Source organism: Perca flavescens, chromosome 12 (assembly GCF_004354835.1).
Source record: "Perca flavescens isolate YP-PL-M2 chromosome 12, PFLA_1.0, whole genome shotgun sequence".
NCBI classification, from domain to species: domain Eukaryota; kingdom Metazoa; phylum Chordata; class Actinopteri; order Perciformes; family Percidae; genus Perca; species Perca flavescens.
The window spans coordinates 31,094,627-31,114,871 of NC_041342.1; the positions used below are offsets into that span (position 1 = coordinate 31,094,627).

General features: G+C 40.2%; 1 protein-coding gene and 2 non-coding genes across 3 annotated transcripts in view; all 3 read right to left on the reverse strand.

Moving 5' to 3' along the window:
* Window positions 1–2,241: 2,241 nt before the first annotated feature.
* LOC114566021 (double-stranded RNA-specific editase B2) overlaps window positions 2,242–20,245 on the reverse strand; it is a 50,881-nt gene continuing 32,877 nt past the window's right edge. The window contains exons 2-11 of the mRNA XM_028594363.1: window positions 16,062–17,008; window positions 10,791–10,911; window positions 8,684–8,852; window positions 8,056–8,206; window positions 7,644–7,682; window positions 7,139–7,272; window positions 5,753–5,934; window positions 4,682–4,863; window positions 4,219–4,371; window positions 2,242–2,247 (exon numbers count right to left, since the gene is read on the reverse strand). Of these exons, the coding sequence (XP_028450164.1) occupies window positions 2,242–2,247; window positions 4,219–4,371; window positions 4,682–4,863; window positions 5,753–5,934; window positions 7,139–7,272; window positions 7,644–7,682; window positions 8,056–8,206; window positions 8,684–8,852; window positions 10,791–10,911; window positions 16,062–17,008 (2,084 nt within the window). The remainder of the gene's footprint in view (window positions 2,248–4,218; window positions 4,372–4,681; window positions 4,864–5,752; window positions 5,935–7,138; window positions 7,273–7,643; window positions 7,683–8,055; window positions 8,207–8,683; window positions 8,853–10,790; window positions 10,912–16,061; window positions 17,009–20,245) is intronic.
* On the reverse strand, window positions 12,289–12,370 carry trnas-uga (transfer RNA serine (anticodon UGA)). Its single transcript has one exon. It is a non-coding gene; the product is annotated as a tRNA-Ser (tRNA).
* trnas-cga (transfer RNA serine (anticodon CGA)) lies at window positions 12,805–12,886 on the reverse strand. The gene has a single exon. It is a non-coding gene; the product is annotated as a tRNA-Ser (tRNA).

Sequence of the window (20,245 nt, forward strand, 5' to 3'; positions counted from 1 at the left end):
AGACAAACTTATTTTTCTAGTTTCTGGCAGTGCCCTTTAGAGTCATTGGTATTGTAGGGGATTCTGTCAGTGTCATATTTGTTATGGTACTTTGAAACTAGAAATCTTTTGAGGAGTGTCGTGATGCATTTTGCTGTCACCTGCTTTGCTTTCCCACTGCCACTAAAACAGCCAAAGGTGTGTTTGTGTGTGGGGGGGGGGTGTGTGTGTCACAAGAACAAAGTCTGTGTCTGTCTGTGTGGTGATACAAATCAACGTCGACAAATGTGTTTAATGTTGTGATAACAGGCAGTTCAACTGTTGTACTGGTGAGTTACGGCATTAACACGACTAACAAGCACAGTCCATTTAAACTGATTGTTTTTCTACGTCTAGCTTTAGATTTGTGGAGCGTTTGCTGGTTAGTAACAAAAGCCTTCATTCAAGTACATCACAAACGTGTGTATATTAGGTAACACTATACAACTGCCTTTTTTCCGCGTTTTACCCAGCGAAATGTATTTCTAACAATAGAAAATTCTTAGAAATACCATGTTTGTTGAAGTAAATTTGGATTTTTACAGGTGTGTAAACAGCAGTTACATTTAAGAGCAAATAAATGCAGATCTTTAACAAACTAAGGTGATTACAGTACTTGTCAAATGTAAAGTGTTAACCTCTTTTTACGTTAAAACCGTAACATTTGTATCATATAAATTGTAATATATGAAGAAAGTAGCCAGTTTTGGCTGTATGTATTTCAGCAGCAGCAGTTGTTTTTAGCCTTTTATAACTTGATGACATGTTAGTTCATCTGCCAAAGGCTTTAAATTCACATAAAACTGAGTTCATTTTGTCATTTTTTTTCCAGGGATGGCGATTGTAGTTTAAAGTTTTCATCTGGATAATTATAAATTAGCTTTATGCTAATCATCAGTTTGCCTGATAAGTCACAAATGTCAGCTGCAGACTAAACTTCCCTAAAAGCAATTTTTAAGTATTGTACATTATGTTTAATACCTTTTTTTTTTTTTTTTTTTTTTTTTTTTTTTTTTTTGTGTAGTTATTTATATTTGTTTCCAGGTGTATTTTGAAATTCTATTGTTTGTTTTTTTTCACTGTAGGAATGCACTTTTGCTCAAAAGTCCTTCAATGATCTGTAGCTTTATTGTCCCCTTTATTTACTCCAGCTGCAGTGAGCAATTATTTAAAATAATTTTAGCAGAAATGGGAGATGAGATCATTGATGGGTTTTCCCTAAATCCATTCTGAAGGAGTCATCCCTGGTTTAACTGACAAAACATTTAGTTTGTGTGAATGAAATTTACAAGGTGTGTGTGTGATCTCTACTTTATCCAATACCGCTTTCTTCCTTGCGGAGAGTTTAAACATGTTTCACTGCACTGAACTGCATTTTCTACCAACACTGAGCCACTATGCTGCCACATTCATATTAATGTTAATAATGTCCACACTCAATCACAATGGTAAAACCAGATCACATCATCACTGAGCATCGGCCATCGCCAATCCACCGTTGTGAAGCTTTGTTAAACTGTGGCTCCTTGGTGTTAACAGTGTTTTGTGTGACCAACGTGGTTGATGTAGAACAACAAACACCACAGCTCAGTTCTCAGAAGAAGAAAAAAAACCTGTTGGATTGACTTGACAGTTTTGTGGGTTATAGCTGTGTAATAAGTAACAAGCATCTGCTTGTTAAAAATAAACCATTTTGTGCTGTTTGAACGTTTTGGTGGTTTGAGTTTTTATTTTGGGGTTGTTCAGATATTTTTCTCAGAAGTTGGTAGCGACCAAAAACGGAGCAAAAAGAGAATATTTGACGTACATTCATCAGGTGGACACAGACATAAAGACTTGTAAGAGTCATCATGTTGCTGCTGGATGTGTAAATAAGCATGAGTTTGCTAACAAGTTCATCATATCAACTTAAAAGATATGTAAATGTTGGGTTCGTGGCTTGTTTCCACTGCCCCTAAGTGCCATTATTGCAGGCTTAAGTTCTTGTATTTTTAAAAGATACATTTGAAGAAGTCAAATTGACTATTCCGATCCTAACGTCTTTTTAAAATCAGAAATTGAATTTGAATTCTGACCAGTTGCTTTTAATAGCAACTCATTTCTTTCAAATGGAGATTTGTCACAATGCTATTAGGACATTATTTAAAATTGTATATCTACATTTTGGACATAAGTAAACATCCAGTAACCTCCACTGTCTAAAACTGGTGATGCTATCATGTCTTACACCTGTGTTTGCACACAAGTCACAACATATAGTCACATTATATGAAACAGTCACATCATAGTAATGTTAAAGAATGTTTTTGTGCACATCAGGAGCACAAGGCCCACAATGAAAATCCTAAGAGTACCTCAGCTTATCAATTATATAAAGTATTTTTTTGGACAGTGTGAAGCACTCCTGTAAGTGACCGTTTTTACATACCTGATCAACAGATTGAGCTTTGACTCTGAAGTGAAACGAACAAGAACTAACACAAATAGGATAATTTATTCCCAGTGATAAAAATAGTCATGACCAATATAGACTACACACATTCTGCATACCTAATAAAAGTTTACATAGCATTCCACACCAGTCGTACCTTTCAGTAGAAGTACTCTTTTACATTCCTTACCTCAGAAAACTGTAAATAAACACCAAGAGACACTGACTACACAGGAATAACATTTTTCAGAGAAATAGAAGCCTTTGGGGTATTTGTAATTACATTAATCATTTAAAGAGATAATTGGAAGAAATCTAGAGGGCAGGAAATAAAGGGAAACGCACACAAAAAAAACAATTCTCTTCAGTAAAACCTGGACTCTCCATCTTGTAACGTACACAATATCCCTCTAGGGGGCAGCATGCCTTCACTGCTGAGCCTCATACTGTACACTGGCACTCCCCAACACTGTTTTAAAAAATGAAGGGTGAAAAACTAACATAATTGAAAAGGTGAGACATACAGTTACATCAAAGTTACATTACTGAAACAACAGAACACACATTTTCTAAAAGTAAACCAACAAGTTACAACAAAATTAAAATTTGAGTTCAATATTTAAAAAAAACAGAAGCTGTTGTGAAGGGGAGATAAATCTGCTCGCACAGTTATGGTGGGTGTCCATATACACGTTTTCACGGATGGGATCGCACCCCTTCCCAGCATTGCACGCTAGTGGGCTCGCCACCAGTTTCTCTTTACTGACCACCATAGACTAATATTAACAGTCTACGCTGACAAGGAAAGAAAACAGTCGACACCCTCCTACAACTGCGATGGCTGCAGCTGATTGGATTTCAAAACTGACCATAATAGCGGCTTGTTCTGAATACGCTGTTATTTTATGAAAATAGTTCACCGAAACAAGTTTCTGAAAACATTTTAAGCAAGAAATAGGCCATGCAGTTGCTGAATCTGTCTTCATTTCAGATCAACAAAGCTGAGTTTAAAAGATTTCCATCTTCAGCTTTTGAGAGGCGGCAAGCCGAGCCGGCCGCTCCTCATTTGTATAAAGCGACTCGACGCCCCACTTGTCCAAAGTCCACGCAACCCTACCAGAATGCATTGCATGGCTGCTCCCATAGAGATGAATGGGAAGCAGGGAAATGACACAGACAATGGACACACACCATTACACTGTGGGGACTCGCCATGGTTGACAAAAAGCTGGTCCCCTCAAGGTAAACCATTTAAATGTTAGGGTTGAGAGTTGGTATATGGCGAAGTTAGTCATGTAGTGGTTAAGGTTAGGGTAAGTCCCCAATATATTCATTGATCTTTCATTGATATAAGTCAATGCAATGTCCTCCTAAGTAACAAAAACAAGTTTTTTGTGTGTGTATGCGGTTCTGTATTATAGAGTTTGTGAGGACCAAAATGGGATTTAGATCTTATAAGTGAGGACACTATTGCGATTAGTTAAATTTTACCCAAACACTGTATATTGCTCAGTTAAAGAAAATATCTTCAATGTTACTCCAGTGAGCTAGCTAGTAAGCTAAGTGACTACAGTGATGTGGTTCTTAAGGTTTAAGCTTGCAGCTAGCAAGTTAGCTAGTTAGTTAATCATTTCTCATAAATAGAGATAAAGTTACCAACTTTCTCCTCTATCTAGTGTCACATTCTTGGTACCTCATTCACTCAAAGAAAAACATACATGAACTCTAACCCTCTATATTCAGCTTTAAACAGTTTTTCACACACTGACGTTGAAGTGACCTAGTTCTGGAGGTTTTCTGAGCCATGACCCCAGCCCCCCAGCCTGCATAGCGCTGGTAAACTGCTGCATCGCCCTTTGGTAGCGTCCGGCAGTCATCTTGGAAGCAGAATATGTCCCTGGAGTGGTGTCTGCAGCGTTAAACTGAGAAAGTAAGACAGAAACATGCTTCGCTGTCATAACGTAATAATCGAAATACACGTATTAAAAAATGAGATTTGTGCGTATTTTGCATTGTGCACAATAATATCCACTGTTTCTTTCAATTTGACTGTGGCGGAAGAAGTATTTAAATCCTTTACTGAAGTAAAAGTACTAATACCACAATGTGAAAATGATGCACTGCAAGATAAGTCCTGCAGACCTTACTTAAGTAAACCAACCACTTTTCTGCCAACCTCCCTTCCTCCTGAGGAGGTGCAGTGTTTCCAGTCTCTGAGTATCTCCAACCCACCTGCTGCTGCAGCCTCTGCCAGCGTGCGAACATGGAGCGCTTGCAGAGCTGTGACGGCGTCCCTGAGTCCTTCCTCCTTCCTGTGGAGGTGCTGATTTCCTCCAGGCCTCCGTCACCGCGGCTCCAGTTCATGCTGACGTTCGGCGCCTTCCCTGTCGGCCGAACCTCGCTGCTGTTCAGACCTGTGCCGAGAGAAAAAGTAAGGGGTGAGAACCGATAGGTGACAACTATTGGGTGGATTGCAATGACATTTCACACATTAATGTTCCCCTCAGGATGAATTGTAATAAGTTTAGTGATCCTCTGGCTTTTCATCTCGCGTCATCATCAGGTCAAAATATTTGGGTTTAAGACCAAATACCTGCAAAACTACTGACATTACCATCAGCCTCAGCTGCTTTAATGTTAGCATATTAACACACTGAAAATGATAAACATGCTAAACATTATACCAGCATGTTTGCATTAAGCTCAATGGGGTGGCAGTAGCTCAGTCCGTAAGGAGTTGGGTTGGGAACCAGAGGGTTGCTGGTTTAAGTCCCAGTACGGACCAAAGTACAGAGTGTGGATTGGTAGCTGGAGAGATGCCAGTTCACCTCCTGGGTACTTCCAGGTGCTCTTGAGCCAGGCACCGTACCCCCCCCCAACTGCTCAGGGCGTTGGTCCAGCACTGGCAGCCAACTCACTCTGATATTTCTCCATTTGTGCATGAATAGGTCCCGAGCATGTGTGTGTATTTCAGGCCTGTGTGTAGTGATTTCAAAAACAGTGTAAATAAACAGTATAAATTATTATTATTATAAAGCACCACACTGCCTAAGTAGAGTCTCAGATAGCCACAATAACCCATACAAAACATATGTGAAAATACTCCATTACAAATACATTTTTACTTAAGTTAAAGTACAGAAAAATGTAAATAAAGTATTTTAAATATCTTGTTTCTTTCTTTCTTTCTTTTCATCTCAAATGAAACAAACTTTCTGTGTATCAAATCAGACCTACCAAACTGAGTGAATTAAATTGAACTGAGGAGCATTAATACTTGGTGTGTAAAACTTTTGGACCTACAGCCGAGCAGCAGTTGCTGTCGTCGGTACGGGAAGAGCAGGTTCTTGACGGGTGCGAGGCGCCGTGCCATGGCCCGGCCCAGGTGACCCGTGTGGTTGAGCGTCCCCACCGTCAGGCTGTGCAGGTAAACTGGCTCCACCAGGTGAGACAGGAGGGCCCCCTGGAGGCCCACAACGCTCCACCTGTTGAGTCAAACACTTTTTTTTTAAACCGGGCAGAGTTGCAGTATGATGCCGGTTTGACAGCTTTTCAGCTGAGAAGATTTTCACTCAGGGCTCATTAATGTTTGACCGGCGTTTGACTGTCTAGACTGCAGAAAGCTGTTACTCTGCTGTATGAACTGAGTGAATACAGTATATCTGGGAGCAATCAGATCTGGTGAGATGTGTCAGGTTGTAAACAAACCAACAGTTTATCCAGATTACCTTTTGGCTTGTAAACCACTTTATTCGGAGGTGAAAGTTAAAGTGATTGTAACTAAAATGTTGGTAATAATCCCTCATAGCACAAGAAAACTGTACAGTAAGTATGATAGGTCAAGGTTAAAGTCATTTATATCTGTGATGGATGTTTACAACACAGTTTCTATCAATCATAATTGGTCTAAATCACGTGTCAAACTCAAGGCCCGCGGAACAAATCCAGCCCGTTGCAGATTATGATCCGGCCCGCATATCAATCTAGGTTCACAATAGATTTTGGCCCACCTAGTTGTGCGCCAAAACCAAAAACAAGGTAAAAAGTGTTTTTTTTAACTGTGTTACGCTACACTCAAAGCAGAATTTGGCAGATTTGCCGACTCTGAGACTCAGAAATTCCAAATATAGGCAGAAAGACTGTTGTAAAAAATTGTTGTTTGCTTGATTTGCTAAATTCTATGATGGCTAGGGAACATTTATGCTGACTTATGTAGTGCTTTATGTCAACAAAAAAGCCACAAAAAGCATGAAAAAAATGTCAGAAAAGGCAAGAATTTAAATAAAAAGGTGACAAAAACACCTGAGAAAGCCATAAAGAAGTCGGGGGGGAAATAAAACATACAAAAATGAGTACAGCGCTACAGCAATGTCAAAAAAAGTGACGTGCTGTAATACAGTCAAAGATATTTGACATTTTCAATGAAACAAAAGACAGTCAATAAACTCTCCATGTCTGGCCCTTGAAGTGATTCTCTTTTTCCAGTGTGGCCCTCTGGGAAAATGAGTTTGACACCCCTGGTCTAAATGATAAAACTACAGAAACAAGACACAAGTTGTGACAAACTGAAATTATTCTATTTCTTTGGTAAATAATGCATACACATTTTATGACACTATCAACTAAAATTCCAACACTGTATTTTATTAAATATTAGAACACACCTTCCAGGCCTGATTATAAACTCACTTTGCCATCTTGTCAGTGCAGGACATGGTGACGGGAGGTTTGCCCGGTGCCGCACCGGTCCAGTTCACATTGGCCATTGGCGCTGTGATGGGCAGCGTCCCCTCGCCTCCGTCCACCTTCACCCTGAGGTGACAGTGGAATCTCCTGCTGGGATCTGACATCAGAAGTAACAGAAGATGGAGACTTAGGGGCCGACACACAAAGCAGACGGCAGAGAACTAGATGTGAGGCGTCACCAGAGTTGGGTTTCGTCGCCTCACGTCTTCTTCTGTCGCCTGTGTGTCTTGGCCAAAAAGTTGTACTTGAACACATCGCAAAAATACCTTTTCTAAGATCTTTGGCGGGAATATTAGTACCTACTTTTGTTCCTACATTACCCAGAATGCTCAGGATTTTCACAGACTGGTTGTGAATGTTATTTTTATAAAGTTCTTCTTATTCACACCAAACACTGTCCTGTAGCTGTAATATTTCCTATGACGCTCCTTCTGCTGAGAAGATGGATTCTATGTTTTTTTTTTAACTCTTTTGATGCATAAAGGAGCTGCTGAAATGTTGACGTGGATGGCATTTTATTCAGTCATCTACAAGAAGAGGAAATTAAGTAAATTAATTAATGTTTTCACAGGCTAAAGTGTTTTATGATGGATTTGTCCTTTGAAAAAATAATGAAACTGTCTGAGGTTAGTGGTTTGTGCAGCAGCTGCGAACAGAATATAAATAGCTGCAGAACAAATAGATTATGAAAGGTAAATGTGTCCACAACAAAGAACAAAAAAAAACAAGGTGCAAATTTGCATCTAGATCAGGTACAGAAGCAGAAATGTTAGCTTTCTTGACATATTTAACAGAGACAAAACAACATGAGTCGGTATCATTTATCATCGCCATCGTCTAAATGTGTTGGTCTCACATGCAGCTGTGGTCTCGTAGGGACAGTTGAGTCGAGCGTCTCCGCACGGCGATGAGCTGACGTACATGTGGAAGAGGACGCCGTCCTGCAGTCGGAAGCCACCGCCGCCTTTATTTGGTACGAAGATCGACTGTTCCTCACTGTCTGCTGGCTCACTTCGAAGAGGAAAGACGCCGAGAAGTTCAACATAAGACAGAGACAGGGTGAAAGAAACAAGACCAACAAAAGACAAGGTATGAAACAGTATGAAACTGTGCCCTTTTTAATAATTACTTATTTATTAATCAACCCTTGCAGATAAAGTTCACTGTGGGCATTGGGACCCTAAAATATTTAAGAATCCCCCATTTCGTTCTCTGTGACATTAAGTTGTTGTGACTTAAATGAAAGTTAGAGAAAGAACTTTAGTTAGAAATTAATCTAACTCAGCTAATCTGCTCCAAATGTGCTCGGAGCTGAGATTCACAGATGGCGTAGGGAAGTTCGAGATTTGGGAAGTGTGGACAATAATAGAAAATACAGAATTATGCAAGCCTTGTACTCTAAATTAAAGCAGTTTAATTACCCTGAAGGCAAATTCTCCACAAAGGAAAACAAAATACTTATTTCAAGTTCTGGGATGAGGAGCTTACCGGAGCAGCAGCTCTAGCTGAGCATACAGGAATCGAACCAGCGCCCTCCGGCTTACGACTTCAGCGTGGCAGTCGCTGAGGGTACCACCGTGGTCACTCACGTTGTCCGAGTCCAGACACTTAGTCCCCGTAGCCAGAGACACAACCTGCGCCGATCTGAGGTCAAACCCTGGAAAAGAAACGGAGGATGTGGGAAAAGTCAGGCAGGAAAATGAAGACGAGGCCTCACGATACGATATCATCACGATACTTATATCACGATACGATATTATCGCGATTTTAAAGATATTGCAATATTCTGAAATATATTGCAATGTATTACCTTTTTTCCAACTTCAAATTTTTCCAAATTTCAAAAAAATGTCCCCAAAGGAAAATGTTGTCAACATCTGTTTTATCTAAAAAGATACATCTGTCTGTTCATCTCACTTCAATTTTATTGCTGCAAAATGGGATTGTCAAGCAGACAAACTGACCAACACATATATCATAAAAGATCGATACTTGGCGTCTGTGTATCGATACAGTATTGCCACAAAAAATATCGCGATACTATGCTGTATCAATTTTTTCCCCCCACCCCTAATGAAGACGGTCCTCCCCTTCGAAAAATGTCCACATACAGTAAGTCGTTTGTTCAAGCAGCAATAACGACTTATATTTATGTTTATAGGGACGTCGCCATTGCCAGACCTTCCTCCACAGCGCTGCGGAGGAGGGTCTGGCGAGTCCACGCAGCATTCTGGGATGGGAGAAAAACATGCTCTGGTTTATTGCCATTTCTTTAAACCAATCACAATCGTCATGGGAGGTGCTGAGCGCAGCACGGAGCCACCGTGCTCAGATTTTTGGTGACTTGTTGAGCAAATAATTGCCTCTCTGATGAAAAAGGGAACAAGACGTTAAACATGATGCAGTTAAAACAAGACGCCTCATTTGACTCTTGGAACAAGACATTTCCTCGCCGTCCCATCATATCCAGAACGCTTACTGGCTGAGACGGGCTGATGAAAAGTGTATGACTAAACAATCACTCCAACGCCTCAAAAACATGCTGTTGTGCTGCAATCTGGCCTCATCAGAGACTCACAGGACGGTAAAGACGACTGTCTGATGCGCGGGGTAATTTGAGGTATCTCGTTTGTTTGATTTGCACATCTTCATGTAAGAGAGACTCGGATGCTCGTGAACTGTCCCGACTGCTTAAAATGACGAGTGGCAAAACATTTTTCATCCCCGTTTTTAAAGCGAAGCAAAGATCTGTTGCTTTTCATGATTTTCATCAAAAAACCATCATGGGCGATATATTGTAACATCTTAGTCTTTGAATTTCAGCTGATAGAGTCAGAACTCTTTTAAGGGCAACTTTGGTATTTTTCAACCTGGACCCTATTTTTTTCCAAGGTTTTTGTGCCTAAGTAACTGATGGGAACAACAATCTTTTAAAGTTGGTCCAGTATTGAACAAAACTGCTTCAGTCGGGACTCGGCAGTGGCGAAACAAGCTACAATGTAAGTTATTGGGCAATTTACGTCCACTAAAAGTGCTGTTTTTGCCATTAAAAATGTTCAGATTATTATTCTAAGAGTCTGACAGCATTATGGAAAGGATCCCTACAGAGACAGACCATTTAAAAAAAAAAAGTAAGATACTTTTTGTTTACATAAAAACATCCCTGGAATATCTATCGCAAAACCCACCAGACGCCATTAAAATAAACAATACTTTTAGCGTGTAGAGAGCCAGCATATTTTCACATGTAAATGGGTGAATTAAGGGTTTATTTCAACCAAATCAGATGGATCAGAGGAAAGACGAACCAAGACGGCTTTTTGATTGATTTTGAGATTTATTTTGTTACTGTCGACTTTGAATGAAGTGTTTTTTACAATGATAAAAATACTGTTAATTTAAATGGAGTCTGGTTGGGTTCGGCGATAGCAATTGCCCAATAACTACCATTATTTATTAACACATCCCAGAAGTTACCGAGCAACATAATCATTAATTTATCAGGCTGATGTTGTGTAGTATGTTTCCGACAAAATCCCCCCTCAACCTCATCCTGTCACATCCAAGTTTTGAGCGTTGTGTCCCCACCACTCACCTCTGGTCATTACAATCCCTGCCAGGACCTTGTGGCGGGCTTGTGAGGAGGTAGAGAAACAGCCGTCTGTCAGCTCTGAGTATTTCTCTTTCACCAGGTGGAAAATCGACTCTGCGAAGAACTGCAGAAAAAGAAATGGAGGAGACAGTGTCTAAAGAGTGGAAGATGCATATTAAACGTCTCATTCTCACCCCTTATCTGAATTTTACATAAGCTTATTCAGGATTATTCATTAATATTCTGACTATGGTTGGTTAGCGATTTTGCCTCATCGGTTATTATTGTCTCTCTTACTTCTTTTGTTCTTTCTTTATTTTCCATGTTTTGCTATATTGCTATACCGGAGTACGTTGAGTTTCAAATACCATTTGAGCATTCAAAACTTACAAAATATCCCTTTTAAAGTTAATTTAGAGACGATAAAACTTTTTTAATTTATTTGCAATTAATCATGATTAAATGTTTCAACCGATTGAGTCCTTGTTTCTATATTTTACATAAAAAGTTGTTTGGAGAATCTGCGTGCTGTAGTCTGTTTAAAAATGTAAATTTAAACCTGAGGACATTGTGACTTCTGTGTCGTATTTTTCTCCACACAACAGCTACGAAAAACACACCGAAATCTTTGTCTGCAGGGATGCACTAACAGCTGTGACATTCGCCTGGACCACGATAGAAAATCTCTGACAGTCTGTCAGTGATGGCCGAGAGTTTTCTCACTCTAAACTCCCCCAGTCTGCAGAGGAAGAGCTGTAATATTCATACTTGTCAAAATATGTCTAATTATATTTTTTGGCTGTCATTCTTTTTGGGGGGAGTTACAGTTAGTTGCACTAATACAGAAAGGTTCACCGAAGTGCCAAGAGGACCATCACAAATACGTGTGGAGAATTAATAAGAGGAGGACCAGGGGTGCCTTTCACAAGATCATATCATATGGATGGCATTTATGTACCACTTTAAAATAGTCTTAACAACCACTGAAAGCCCTTCACACACACTGTAGGCTGCTTTACAGACTGAATGTTGTTTTGGTCTGAATTAGCTATGAGCAGAGTTTGAACCTGTGTGAGGAAACCGTATTGGATTTCAAGTCTAATGCCTTAACCACTCAGCCATCGCAGCTGTTTAGCACATTAATAGATGAGAATTAAAAATATTGCCATTCCAACCACAATTCGATCTTCTCATCTCAGGCATTGACTCTGAAACAACCCTTCTGTGACCTGATTTCTCAGGTCCTCATTCATCCTCACTTAAGTATCACCGCTTCTCTCACAACTGAATCGACATATAAATTAGTCATATGGGATGCAGACATGTTTAAGCATAAACTATAATCGCACTGTCCAAGGATGTGTGATAACGTACTGTAAGTCTAGCATGAAGGTTATTTCACAACATGTAGGCCTACAATATTTATATAAATCTGTTGAATCTGCTTTATTTTATAAATCCCAAGAATGTTGGCATAATAAATCTGTACAGAAATAACATCCACTATGAGTAGGGTTTGAACCTGCGCACGGAAACCCCATTGGATTTCAAGTCCAACGCCTTAACCACTCGGCCATCACAGCTGGAAAACAAGATTTTAATTTACACGTCTGAAGGCCCGATCCCTGACAGACTTGCAGAAATTATCTGAAAATAACTTTATTAATAGCACACTGATGCCCTTGGTCCAGAAGAATCCATGTGTACCTGTAACAGCTGCTGAGGGCAAGAACTGGCAAACACATATTATTTCTGTTTTTGGTCAACCAACTCTAACATCAAGGCCTACCCTGTAAGCCCAAAATTCATTGTCAGAACCCCTTAACAGATGACTTACTCTGTAAGCACAGAGTGAGTTGTTAGTCCACCTGCCTGTCAAGTGATAAGGTGTGAACAGGTCTTGCCTAGGAAGGGATGTCATCATAACTGACTGCTCTGACTACAGTCAAGTTCACTTGGATCTTTGGTTTCAAGGTACTGAAACCATTTTTTCTTGAGCATTATTAATGATACAAATCGCTGTGAGCAGGGTTTGAACCTGCGCGGGGAAACCCCATTGGATTTCGAGTCCAACGCCTTAACCACTCGGCCATCACAGCTGGAAAACAAATTCTTGTTTTACACTCGAGAAGCGCCGAGCCCTGACAGACTTGACGGAATTGATCTGAAAAGAACTTTGTTAATAGCATACTGATGCCCTTGGTGTGGAAAGATCCATGTGTACCTCTGAAGGATCGTTTGCACCTTGAGGGTCTTTGAGCTGATGCTTTCTAAAACTAAGCATCTTGGTAGATTCAATGTCTACAAAATGAATGTTGTTATAGTCAGTGTGATTAGAGTTTGAACCTGCGTGGGGAAACCCCAGTGGATTTCAAGCCAACACTTTAATCACTCGGCCAAAACAAGCTATTGATTTACACTCTTGAAGCATCCGAGCCCTGACAGACTTGAAAGAAATAATCTGAAAAGAACTTTGTTAATAGCATACTGAGGCCCTTGTTGTGTGTACATGTAACAACGGCTGAGGGAAAGAACTGGCACGTATATTATTTCTGTTTTTGGTCTGTGTTGCACTATTACGATATTTTGGAAGAATCTCTGTGCATGACAACCAATTCTAAAAGGGCCTTCTAAGCTACTAGAACCATGTTATCCAAATGCAAGTATCTTGAGCATTATTAATGATATAATCTGCTGTGAGCAGAGCAAAACTAACCGCTAACTTTAGATAATTGCTGACAGAAACGTCATGTAAGCTTGGACAGTTTACATGCAAATTGCTAGCGCGTGTGCTTTCATGTACATTATGTGAGTTATAGCCTATGGTCTCCATCCAGAGCTACGGGATCTGTTGGTCCATTCTTATATACTGTCTATGGTTATAGCCTGGCAGAGTGGAATTAGTTGTAGCTCACAATGGCAGGTAAATAAACTTGCGTGATTGTCATGTAAACCGTCTTTCTCGGTAGCCTAGGTCATATCACTCCGCCGCTGCTGTAGCCTATGCTACCAACTACAGGGAACAAAGTATTGCTATGCGACGCAAGGGTAGTTTTAATTCTAACATTATTCTATCAACAGACATTTACATCGACAGTCTGGCGTTATAATTGGTTTGCCTCGGGTGTACTGTGGAGTGTGTAAGACTGCTTTTAATGGCAGGCTAGCAGATACTGTTGACTTGCGCTAGCCTAGCAAAAGCGAACTTTGCAACTGGAAAGACTGGATGAAAAGTGTTGAAAACTGTCTCCAATGATAAATAACACACTGGCTAACTTGGAAATGAGGTCCTATGTCCAAACTTCTGAACCACCCCTTTAAATTGTCTGCTGAATATTTGAATAACTTAAAAAGGCTGCTCAGTTCATCAGTCTCTTTCCTTAGGTTTGGAGAAAGCAGATTAAATATTTGACAGTCTGAATTGAGTTCAATCGTAGCTGCAAATAATTTATGTTTGATAAAGGGGTATGTGATGGTGAACTAGACTTTGTAGTTTCTGGCACACATCCATCTTTATGAGAAGGTCCAACATATGTGTAACATTGAAACTCTTCATGTTTTTAACCACCCCAAACTCCCAGAAATATTACCAACACCTGACCTCAGTGTCTATAACTATCTGTTTCTTAAATGTCTTGCCTCATTTTGTAAAAGCAGGTGTTTTATTTTTTCGGGAAGCGAAATTCTCTGGCTCAACATTTTCTGGATGACAGTGGCACAAGGTCGTGTGTAATGAGTGTGTTAAACAATTATCTGTCAGATTATTATGCTCTTCACACCGCCTTCCCGCTCCACCTCCATCTCCTCGGTCTGCTGCCGCTCCTCCTTCATCCCTAATGTGCTGTAATAATGTTCATTAATGCGTCACGCCGCCTGACAGACAGTTCATATTGAAGGGGAGATGATGCTAAATGATCAGTCGGAGAAGCTGCAAAAATAAATCATCTGCTACACAGAGAGGAGGATGGGTAGCTTTTGCTAATTATTAAGTGTCTGGTGTGCCAGCCTAAAGCTTTTGTTCAAATTTAGAGCATATAAATGCTTTTTTTCCCTCCAAAATGTACCATTGCATCCTCCTGTCTCTCTTTAAATCTCCCCAGGGTTTAATAAAATATCTACATGTCTGTTTAACAACTCCATTTTCCTTTGCATATTTGGACGGTGCTCTTCAGCTGAGCGGAGCTGATCTCAGGAGACAAATCTTCTTATATTCGTTAAGCACGACAGCAAAAAGACGTCAAGGACAATTCTCTGAGGCTCAGAGACATAATGAAGTTGTTTAGATGCTGCAGACGACCATCCAGCTCTTAGGCCTCAGGACATGATGGCCATGCTGATGTAAGGCACACTCCATTTGGTAGCATACGGCGCACCTCAGACCCATTTATCCAGACCATTTAGAAGACTGGTGAACGCTAAAGAGATGAAGGGCCAATTCAGTGTCGCAGCTGATGTTTCCAAGTAAGAGAAATCTGTCTTTAAACGATATGAAGGGCATATACGGATACACCGAGTCTGTCTCCTCTCTCTATACTCTGTGTAAAATGCTGACCAGACATTTCTCTACAAGTTATACTATACAATACTTCTGAAAAACTGTTTCATTATGATGTCTATTTTCCAGGTTTTTTCTGTATGCGTCTTGTTTTGTTTGAGACAGTTTGATTTTCTCAGAGTGTACGAGGTACGCATGAATGCACCGTGAGTTTAAGAGGTGTATCTGAATGCACCATAAACCTGTTTGCCTCATCGTTGGTTTATTGTTTACATGAGTGAGGTTACGCTGTGTGGTTAGCTGCCTGTTATTGGTCGGTGAGCCACACTGTCGTGTTGTTGTTCGGACATGTGAATAGGTGGGGGTGGAGAGAGAAAAAAATGCTGAGCGAAGCACACCTCATTTCAATCGATTTTTGATTTTGAATGAAAATCGTGACACCCCTAAATATTATGTCTGCGTAGTAGTGATTTGGTAGGTGGAGCCACGGTCGCCCACTCAGGGCCAACCAATCGCGAGTCAATCCCAGTTGTCATAATGTTTCTCCCCATTTTTGTAGCATCAAATAACTAATAAAAACCAAACTGATCAGAAAAATAAACACTTGAACAAACAGCGTGATCAGAACTACCTAAAATGGCAGAAACCATCTTTGAGGAAAATGTATTGAAGTGATTTTCAAGTTTGGCAAATGTCCCATCCACTTTTTTTTGTTAATCAAAAAGACATCTTTAAATCTAAATACTGTGGTGTAGTAAAGGGAATTCTGACCTACTCACCTGAGGTAGCTGATGTTTGGCTCTGCTGCCGTGGAGGCCCATCCCCTTCCTCTCTGGTCCCAGAGTTACGTTGTAAATGGACTGCAGGGCGGCGGCTGCTGCCTGAGCCTTGGCCAGTCTTTTACTGTGGCCACACCCTTCAAAAACCCTCCCCTCCACCCTCACCACCATAACAAATCTCCTCATTGGCCTGCCATGAACCCTCTCCGTCAGGCACATGTACCTGAGTCCTGGTCGCAGCTCGTTGAGCAGCGCCACTGGGCTGAGGCGCCCTAGAAGTGAGCTGCTAAGGGCTTGTCTTTTTGGATTGGTTGAGAAGAAGTCCAGTGTGAGTCGCACAAGTCGTCTGTGGTTGTAAATGCTGTAGAAAACCTCATTTTTTGCTGTGTTGCAGTGCAGGAGATCACAGTTTTCAAACAGCGATGGCTCAAACTCTTTAAGGAATGCGTCAGGGATGTCCAGCTTATCCGCTGTAAAATCCGCTGGAGTGCTGGTGAAGTTCCCCATGGAGGCGTGAGCCTGGGAGGCGTTTGGGAACTGGATGAACGAGCGGAGAGCCAGTTCTGCCGCCCTCATCTTGGCCTGCTTTTTTGTTGGTCCTCTGCCCTCGAAGTGGAAACCATTGACCTCCACGCCCACAGAAAACACTGGAGCATGCAGTGGGCCAGTCTTTGACATGAGCTCATACCGCAGACCGGGTCGTAGCTCGTTCAGCTGGACCAGCGCGTTCTTGTGAGCGACAGCCCAGGCTGCTCTCTTACAAGTCAAGTGGCTTTGGTAGAGCAGCCGGTCTTTCCCATCCGCTAGTGGCTGTTTCCTCTTCAGAGCTCTTGGACCGCGTTTGGGGAAAGTTGCGCAAAAGGTTGACGGATGATACTTCCGTAGTAGGTCACAGTCCACCTGGCTTTTGTCATCTTCGTTCTCTTTCACCTCCAAACTGCTTGTACCTGTTGGCAGATCAAAATCATGACATTGAACAAAACATGAAGGAAAAATGTGTTTTTGTCTTTTGTTAGAATCCCAATGCATTTCGAGAGTAGGCCTACATGTAAGTAACAAGAGTCTACAGCCCTGTCGGCGGCTCTGTGAGATTTTACTTGTGAGCTAAATGCTAACATCTGCATGTTTATCATCTTAGTTTAGCGTGCAGCGTGCTAACATTTCCGCAAAACACAAAGCACAGCTGAGGCTGATGGGAATGTCATTAGTTTTGCAGAAATTTGGTCATAAACCAAAGTATTGGACACATTACGTGTGTTTACATGCACTTCATACCTGCCAATACTCCTGTTTTTCCCGGGTTTCTCCCGTTTTTTAGCCCTATCTCCCGGACCCCTCCTGGTTTGTTATTTCACTAAAAATAACGTGACCATTACACAAACTGCCGTCAGACTGTGTTGGTAATTTGCATGGCCCAAACTCCTTTATAATCAACTGGACCAATATGTTTGTCTAATGTTGACTAGTTGCCAGATCTATGAAATGCATCTATTTACACAATCCACACACCATATATAATGTTCAACCCATTTGTCACCTCAACCTGGCAACCTGTAACCCAGCTGCGCAAGCTTCGCGGAAAGTTCAGACCCGAAAGCGAGCCGATAAACATGGCATGTGAAGGCGGTGTTCCCGCAAAGAAATCGAAAAATAGCTGTGAATTTCAACAGTGTTGGGCTCAACAATTTACATTAATCTTACCTAGATATATCGACAACCTCCGCGCTTTTTTTGTAAGGTGTGTCGCATTGATCTTAATGTAGCGCACGGCGGGAAAAATGACATTACCCAGCACATTAAAACACAGCGGCACCATCGCTATATTGCAATGTAAATTGCAATATTTACCCCCGCCCCCCATGGCAATCCATCTAACAGTTGTTGAGATATTTCAGTCTGTACCAAAGTGGTGGACCAACCGACAGACAGATGCTGCTATATGGGTGTTTTGTAAAGTTAAAATAGATTAAATGAGGTAAATGTTATGCACCAAAATCAACAGAATTTCAACATATTACACATTGATTGTTTGTTACTTGGCTGCTGAAGTATTTTGCTAATCCGTCTGTGGTAGCAGAACATGGAAAACATCAGTTTTATTGGCAGAAACCAAAACATTTTTAAAGTGCAAGGAGGAAAAATATGTACTTAAACTGTCACCCTCCTCAGCTGATGATGCTCCAGTATCCCAGTGTCCTATGGGGCCGATGAGGGTTGATAACATATTGACTCGTTCTGAAAAACAGGATCATATTGTTGGTTTTCATGACCCCAAATCATATATATCACACACAGAAAGATGCATTATTTCACTATATGTCTTTATATATATATACAGTATATATATATATATATATATATACAGTACAGGCCAAATGTTTGGACACACCTTCTCATTCAATGCGTTTCCTTTTCTTCAAAGTAGCCACCCTTTGCTTTTTTTGATAACTCTGCAAACCCTTGGTGTTCTCTCAATGAGCTTCATGAGGTAGTCACCTGAAATGGTTTTACCTTCACAGGTGTGCTTTGTCAGGGTTAATTAGTGGAATTTTTTCCCTTATTAATAAAAAAGCAAAGGGTGGCTACTTTGAAGAATCTAAAATATAAGACATGTTTTCAGTTATTTCACAATTTTATGTTAAGTACATAATTCCATATGTGTTCATTCATAGTTTTGATGCCTTCAGTGAGAATCTACAATGTAAATAGTCATGAAAATAAAATGGAAACGTATTGAATGAGAAGGTGTGTCCAAACTTTTGGCCTGTACTGTATATATATTAAAAAAAAACTCATCTCTGACATTTTTTTGTTTGTGAAATGAGCCCAATTACATTCATGATTCTGAACGCTTATACTGCATGGTTTTATATTCACTCCCAACCATAAAAAAGTAATGAAATGGACTAAGGTAAACACGTTCATGCCGATAGTGCAAACGTAATGTGTGAGGCCCGGGAGGGCCATTAGAGTTCCCACTTAAATGGATGGAAGTGAAAACAAATAGAAAAGGCGGCTAAGAGCCAACCGGGGTAATTGAAAGGTGTCGGTGATAAGGACGGAGGGTTTCAGACAGGAAGCGTCCAGGGGCTTAAAGCTTTGTCTTATTAACCCAGGCACACAGTTTTTGAATCAAGCACAATCGGTTTTCATTAGATTTCAACAGATTTGGTGAATGCTTTGAGGGTTTCACAAAAAAAATGCCGTCTTTGGTGTGATTGGTGTTTTTCTGTTAAGTGTATAAGAAATAACCTTTTGGTTCTTTGTTCCATAATGACATTTTGTCACATATAACAATGCTTCTCCAGATGTGATGGTTTTTCATCTTGACCCAAGTCTTTTTTTCACTTCCCTCCAGTTTTTTATTAGATAGATGTTATCTAAAAAAAAAAGGGTTTTGTGCTATATCTAGCTTTAGCCTTCTCAGAATAAAGTGAGCTTATATTAAAGGAAGAAGGCAGAGAGACATCCATCCCTAGTTAATGATTGACGAAAACTGGTGGAAGATATTCCATAACAAAAATAATTCAGGAGATTTTCACAAACATTTACTAGGAGACACACATGTCATTTATTTGATTTAACAGAAGGATTTAAAAAAACATTGGGGGTAAACTTTGTATTAACATCATGGATAAATGGATTGATAAATTAAACTTAAGTTGATATTTATTTTACTGTTAACAACCAATGCAATGAATATTAATGTTTAGTTATTAGTAATGCTATAATCGTGTGTAATTTATCAGTTTATAGTTGCACACATCATAGCATTTTATATATTATATGAATTATCGGTTGATGATTATTACCTCCTCATTTGTAAACCTTTACAAAATTGTTTGTATACTGTGTCTAAACATTATTTGGATGGCTTTGGTTAATAAATAATGTATAGCATCTATAAACATAATTTAGGTAGATATTATCAGTGCACAAATAATAAGAGGCATAAAAAACATAAATTATAGCAATACGTATTATTATTAAACACTATAGAATGAGGAATTTTAAGCAATGATAACAACAACACTGTCGGCGCATTCACATGATACAAGCCTTCGGGGGTCGCGCTTCACCCCCACCCCTCCCCCACAGTTACTTGTAACCAAGGAGACACGGAGGATTTAAATGATTCATTCTTGTCTGTAAAACGTGATTTAAAAAAAAATTCAGATGAGTTA